The sequence below is a fragment of the Bos taurus genome, chromosome 5 (assembly GCF_002263795.3).
Source record: "Bos taurus isolate L1 Dominette 01449 registration number 42190680 breed Hereford chromosome 5, ARS-UCD2.0, whole genome shotgun sequence".
Classification (NCBI taxonomy): Eukaryota; Metazoa; Chordata; class Mammalia; order Artiodactyla; family Bovidae; genus Bos; species Bos taurus.
In genome coordinates, this window is record NC_037332.1 from 103,870,317 (window position 1) to 103,877,092 (window position 6,776).

Sequence of the window (6,776 nt, forward strand, 5' to 3'; positions counted from 1 at the left end):
GTGCTCAACTAGTTCAACTTGGCCTCAGCCCAGCCTCCCTCACAGCAAGAAACGCATCAGCAGGCTGGGTATAGGGTACTTTTATTGATGGTACACAAGGCAGGGCTCCCTAAGCCCCTCCCCTTCCTCAGGGCCTTAGAGATGGAAACATGTGGAAGTCAGGAGATTCTCAGTGTGGTGGAGATGGGGCAGGACTCCCCAGCAGCTGAGGAACTCTTCCTCTCGTGCTCCTGCTGGGGCTGGGGGTCCAGGGACCTTACTCCTTGGAGGCCATGTGGACCATGAGGTCCACCACCCTGTTGCTGTAGCCGAATTCATTGTCGTACCTGGAAGGAGAGTGTGAAGGGCTGTTTACCGAGCCAGCCACCAGGGGGCACCAGACCACATGCTGAAGCATCATCCCACCCCCACCCCCACCCCCCACATACCAGGAAATGAGCTTGACAAAGTGGTCGTTGAGGGCAATGCCAGCCCCAGCATCGAAGGTAGAAGAGTGAGTGTCGCTGTTGAAGTCGCAGGAGACAACCTGGGGGAAGAGAGGGCCTCATATGGAATCCCGCCTGGCTCCCGGGAGCCATGCAGACACCAGTCCCCTGACCCACTGACTGTACCTGGTCCTCAGTGTAGCCTAGAATGCCCTTGAGAGGGCCCTCTGACGCCTGCTTCACCACCTTCTTGATCTCATCATACTTGGCCTGACAAGGTAAAAAACAGATGGTCACAGGAGTTCCAGTCTTGCAACTCCCCCGCGCTGGCCCCGCAGGCCATCGAAGCTGCTCCAACCCAAACTCACAGGTTTCTCCAGGCGGCAGGTCAGATCCACAACAGACACGTTGGGAGTGGGGACGCGGAAGGCCATGCCAGTGAGCTTCCTGTGGACACAAGGAAGCAGGGTCAGTCTGCACTGCTCCTCCCAGCTCCCTGGGTCCACATGGCAGAAAACAGTCAAGGGTCTTACCCGTTGAGCTCAGGGATGACCTTGCCCACGGCCTTGGCAGCGCCAGTAGAAGCAGGGATGATATTCTGGGCAGCCCCTCGGCCGTCACGCCACAGCTTCCCGGAGGGGCCATCCACAGTCTTCTGGGTGGCAGTGATGGCGTGGACGGTGGTCTGCGGGAGGAGGAGACCACCCACTGGGTGCTCACCAGGCCATGCCCTCCTTCACCTCCCCCTCCCCTGGGGAAGAATTAAGGGACACAGATCGCTCTGAAGGGCTCTGCTCTGCAGGAGGCAGAAGGGTCCCATACTAGCTGAGAACTGAGTGTGTTCAAGTTTCCCACCACTCCTACCATAAGTCCCTCCACGATGCCAAAGTGGTCATGGATGACCTTGGCCAGGGGGGCCAAGCAGTTGGTGGTGCAGGAGGCATTGCTGGAAAAGAGGGAGGCAAGTCAGGGGCACGTCCACTGGGCACCAGGGGGCACTATCAGCCCGCTTCCCCACCTCCTCTCTGCTGCGCTCACCTGACAATCTTGAGGGTGTTGTTATACTTCTCGTGGTTCACGCCCATCACAAACATGGGGGCATCGGCAGAAGGTGCAGAGATGATGACCCTCTTGGCGCCACCCTTCAAGTGAGCCTGCAGCAAGGAGCAAGTTAATTGCACCCGGGCTCTCACATTCCTAAGTCCGCTTTCCCCCCCATCGTCCTGTTACACCCTCCTCTCCAGCCCCTCGCTGCTCACCCCAGCCTTCTCCATGGTAGTGAAGACCCCAGTGGACTCCACCACATACTCAGCACCAGCATCACCCCACTTGATGTTGGCAGGATCTCGCCTATGAGGGAAGACAGGACAAAGCTCAGGGACACAGGGTACCACAGACCCCAGGTGATCACCCCGTCCCAGTGCCTCCTCCAAGGCCAAGTTCTTCCTGTTCCGTCTCTCACACTTACTCCTGGAAGATGGTGATGGCCTTTCCATTGATGACGAGCTTCCCGTTCTCTGCCTTGACTGTGCCGTTGAACTTGCCGTGGGTGGAATCATACTGGAACATGTAGACCTGGGGGGGGGTGGGGGCACAAAGGAGCGGGGCGTCAAGGGGCCACACCTCAGCCAGGCTCTGACCCCACCTGCTGTGGGGTAGCACTCACCATGTAGTGAAGGTCAATGAAGGGGTCATTGATGGCGACGATGTCCACTTTGCCAGAATTAAAAGCAGCCCTGGTGACCAGGCGCCCGATGCGGCCGAATCTGAGGGGGACAAGAGACGAGAAGGGGTGAGGGGGAGGGGATTCCTCCTAGGCATGGAAGCAGCCCCCGGCCCATTCACCCTCTTTCAAAGAGGCCACTCTGTTACCCCCACGAAGTCTCGCGAGAACTCACTTTATTTTTCTTAAGCAACCCTGTCAGCCCACAGAGTGAAAGGCTCATAGGTAATCAGGCACAAAGGCTTGCCCACCCTCTAGTAATTGGCAATCTGTTGAGTTGATGGGATGGTGCGCAGCTACTGCCACCTACAGGCTGGGCACGTGGCAGGCACATGGCATTCATCACACCTACTCTCTGCAAACGCTTGCTCCTGTTTGGCCCAACTTCGGGCTACACCCTCTGAACTGCAAACACTAGTCCACTCAGCATCACCAAGCTCAAAGGGCAAGAGCAAAGGTCAGCATGAACTGGACGGGAAAACCTACCCTCTCCCCCACAAGAGGAGAGAGGGAAAACTGGTTTCTCAATCCCCTCATCCTGGGGTTCTTTCTGACTTGCTCAGCACCTGTCCTTCCAAGCTCTTTTCCAAAAACCAGGATTGGGAGCAACAGGTATTAGGGAGTAGGGGGGGGAAAGGTGGGGGGCGGAGAGCAAAAGCCCAGGCCCCCAGCTGCAGAAAGGTCAGGCAGCTATATTTAACCCCAGCTTAGGTGGAACGGGGATCTGGTTTCTGAAGGATGGGATGGGGAGAAGGGCAGGATTCCCGGGGCTCACAGACACTTAATCCTCCTGGTGACCTTTAAAGCCTGGCCTTTAGGGTGGGGTCAGCTCCAGGCGAAGATGGGGGAAAGGAGCTTCGAGGAGAGCCGGCAAGACCACAGGGGCTGCAGCTCTGGGAGCCATTTTGTGGTGGAAATTTTCTAAGTACCCATCCATGACTCAGCTCCCCCAAGCATGGCACCCAGCCAGGGCCACCACACCTCTCCGGAAAAGGAAAGGAGAAACACCCCCAAACTACAAGACCACTCCCATAAGCCCACGTTTTGAATTCCTCAGAGAACCATCTAGGAAAAGCATCCTCTCATTCCTGGGAGTGGAGGAGGGGCCGCGGAATTTGGCTGGCGGTTTAAGTGGTGGTCTGGGGTTACTAGGGTCAGAGTTGAGGTCTAGCTGCAAGAACGGGAAAGCCTGGCCTCACCTAGCCTATGGGCTAAACGTGACTCCATGCCACGAGGCAGGGGTAGAAGCGTTAGTCATGGGCAAGGAAGGCGAAAAGACGGCAAGGCTAAGGAAGGATTCCTAACGGGCAGTTCATTCATTTCCTTCCTAGCAAGTTGCAACATGGCGGCTGGGTTACCGCAGATGACCCCTCCCAGCTGGTTCTGTGCGCAGCTGTGCCTCCTGCACCCTCGGGGCCGCGCCTGCTGGGGGCACGGGCTAGGGGGGTGGTGGGGGACGGGCTCCTCCCAGGCACGTGATCCCGCAGAGCGCGAAAGGAAAGAAAAGAGCCCCAGGTGCGGGATTAGGGGATGCGGCCCAAGCAAAAATTGGAACCTCCTGTGTATCTGCCGCAAGGTGGTGGAAGGTTCCGCAGGGGCGCAGTTACAGGAGGCGCAAGAGCCGGAGGTGGGGGGCACACGAGGCCTTCGAGGGCCTCCTCCAGGTCTGAGCGCTGACCTTGAGTTCTCCTTGCGGGGGGCGGTGGGTACGACCACCCTATTCAGGTTCTCCTCGCGCTTGCAGAGACCCGCTAGCGCAATGCGGTGAGGACCGCAAGACTACCCTGCCCCACCCCACTGCACTCCACTCCACCCCTGCCCGTAACTCACCCGTTCACTCCGACCTTCACCATCTTGTCTCAGGGATGCGGCTATGGGCAGAGGAAGGTGAACATTAGAGCGCGGGGCTAAGAGGATGGAATCCCGCGCTGACCACCTCTCCCCACCAGCCCCTCCCCACCCCTCCCCCCAAGCCTCCATCCCCGACCTGCGCTTCCGCACGTCCTTCCTCCCGCCCCTGCAATGCGGGGAGCTGGGCGCGATCTGTCGACCCCAGCCCCCGCAGCCGCACACCCGGCGCGCGTCCCCCTCGTCCCTTTTGGGTGGGCCTATCCCCAGCCCTTTGTGGCTCCTCTCGGCCAGGCATTTACCTGGCACAGCACAGAAGTTACGGCTATCTGTCGAACGGGCAGGAGCAGAGAGCGCAGGAGGAGGCTGCAGCCCGAATTTATAAGGGAGGGGGAGGCGGGGAGGGGCGTGGTGACGCGGGCCCGCCTCGCCCAGTCCCAGCCCCCGGGGTGCGGAGGCCTGAGCTACGTGCGCCCGTAAACTCGCGAGTAGTCGGCCTACCGCTTTTTTGGGGGGGGAGGGGTGGGTGGTCCGCCAGATTCTTGAGATGTGCACGCACCGCGCGTGTGGGCTGAGGACGACGTGGGGGAGGGGACTGAGACTGGCCGGAAGGAGCGGGGGGGACCGACGATGGTGACTGGTGGGGAGGGGGGAGCACTGCGGGAGAGTAGTAAACTCGGGGCCGGAGGCCCTGGTGAGAAATGAGGACACCCGGGAGCCAGGGACGTTAAAGCTGCCGCAAGGATATAACAGGAGGACCTGGGGAGTCGGCTGGATGGGGTACTGGAGCCGGAGGCAGGAACAGCTTGCGGCTGCAGGTTCCCCCGCTTCCCCTGCTTTCAAAGGCTGAGAAGCCGGAAGGCTGAGGAACTTCTCGAGGCTCTTCGGTAATGACACCCGCATTGCAAAGGAAAAGCACGGGAGGGGCCTCCTGCCGGCTACTTCCCCGCTCACCCACTTTCCCCCACCCCCCATAACTTGGCTTCGGGCCTCTCTGGGCCGGGGGGCGATTTGGGCACTAGGCTCTGGGGGCCTGGAGCGGAAGGAGGTTCCGGAGGACGCCTGAGGCGTGGAGGTTTCAGCATTGAAGGTCACAATGTCCTGCCGTGCAGGCAGCAGGAGACCTGAGAAACCCGGCCCTCGGTGCACTAGCTGCTCTCCCCCAGGCTCGGCCGGGGGCCCCGGGGGCGATAGCATCACTGCTAGGGGCTGGGCGGGTAGAGGCCAGAGGCCTCCCACACAGGCGCTCCTGGGAAACCTGAGGGCTGTGAGGCCTCGGCTGGGAGACAATGCCCCTTTCACCCTGTCCAGCTCGGTCCACCCCCGGGGCTGAGAGCTGGACGTGAGGGCGGAAGTCCCTCCCCATCCCGGGACGTGCAGGCCAGCCCTGGAGTGAGGGCCTCCCCTTCCCGTGGCTGCCTCCAGGAGATGTTGGGGGCAGGGTGAAGAGTCCAGAATAGGGAAAAAAAAATCAGGAGTCTTGGGCACTTGGTTGGGACCAGGCCCCGGCTCCTTCCACAGGTGATGTGGAGGAAGGAATCCATTCCAGTCAGAAGCCAGGGACCGTGCCGGGGCTGTGAACTGAGGATGTTGGAAGGGCTGGATCTGAGGACTCAAGGGTTGAGGGTTTGTAGTGGAGGGGAGGGGGGTGGGGTGGGGTAGAATGGACATTGCCCATCAGCAGGTGCTGGGGGACAGAATTGGGGCCTCTTTGCTGGCCCAGCGTAACATGAGACCAGCCCCCTTCTCCAGCTGAAAAGCCTGTGGCTAAGTTTAGCCCGGCTGGTGATAACCTTTGCTTAAAAGGCAGAGAGCATGCAGTCCTGCACCCCGACTCCAGCGGTTCCTTCCCTTTCTGGGACTGTCCTCCTCCAATGTTTGCTGTGGCGGGCGGCCATCTGCATGGTCCACGCCCCGGACTTTGCAAGAGCAGGGCCAGTAGGCACTTAATGGCAAGGGAAGGAGCCACACTGAGGAGCCTGCTGGGAAGTGGATGGGGCTTCCTCCCCAGCGCCAAGGACACAGTACTTTGCCTGAAGAGGGCCTTAGCAGGACCCCCCACCCCCGCCCTCCCACACTGCCGGAAGCATGTTCCCCTTTGCTGCACGCCTGTCATTTCTCATTATTGTCCTTTGCTGAAAAGAGGGAGTTCAGTGCCCAGGGACCATGGACTGACGCAGTCTGCTGTTGTCATGACAGCAGAGACACCAGTGTAGTCATGACAGCAGCCACACTGCCTGCGGTTCAGGTGACTCAGCAGAGAGGACCTGGGGAGCAGAAGGGGGTGGACAGGGCCTGCGTCTAGGGGCTGACTTCCTGTAGACCCTGTAACATTGTGAGGAACCCCTGGGGGACCGTCTCCAGAGACACTGTCTAGAGCTGGAGGGGACTCATGACCTGGTCTCCCATCAGCCTGGCCAGCTCAGTCAGCTGTCTTTAGAGGGGCACGAGTGGGGGTAGGGGCAGGACAAAGCGAGCCGTTGGTCAGAGGAGGGTTTCTCAACCCCAGCTTCACTGGCTGACGCATCCTTTTTTTGTGGTGGGAACCGTCCTGTGCGTTGTCAGATATTTAGCAACATCCCTGGCCTCTCTCTACCCACTGGCTGCTGGTAGCACCCCTCTCTGCTAGGTTGTGACAAAGAAATAGTCTCTAGAGGTTGCCAAATGTCTCCCAGAGGGTAAAACTGCCCCTAGATTGAGAAGTGCGGCTCTGGAGTCTAGGCGCTGCCTAATTCTACACAGCCGAGCGTCCTGCCACGTGCAGGGGGGAGGCTGGGGAG

The 6,776-nt window shown here is 59.9% G+C and overlaps 1 protein-coding gene across 1 annotated transcript; it reads right to left on the minus strand.

Moving 5' to 3' along the window:
* Positions 1-67: 67 nt before the first annotated feature.
* Positions 68-4,351, minus strand: GAPDH (glyceraldehyde-3-phosphate dehydrogenase). The gene is given in 12 exon segments (NM_001034034.2): positions 68-326; positions 429-526; positions 612-695; positions 794-872; positions 959-1,110; positions 1,290-1,371; positions 1,464-1,579; positions 1,685-1,775; positions 1,894-2,000; positions 2,092-2,191; positions 3,979-4,019; positions 4,299-4,351. Coding segments are annotated over 11 exon segments (1,002 nt in total). The 5' UTR covers positions 4,002-4,019; positions 4,299-4,351; the 3' UTR covers positions 68-256.
* Between the last annotated feature and the right edge of the window lie 2,425 nt (positions 4,352-6,776).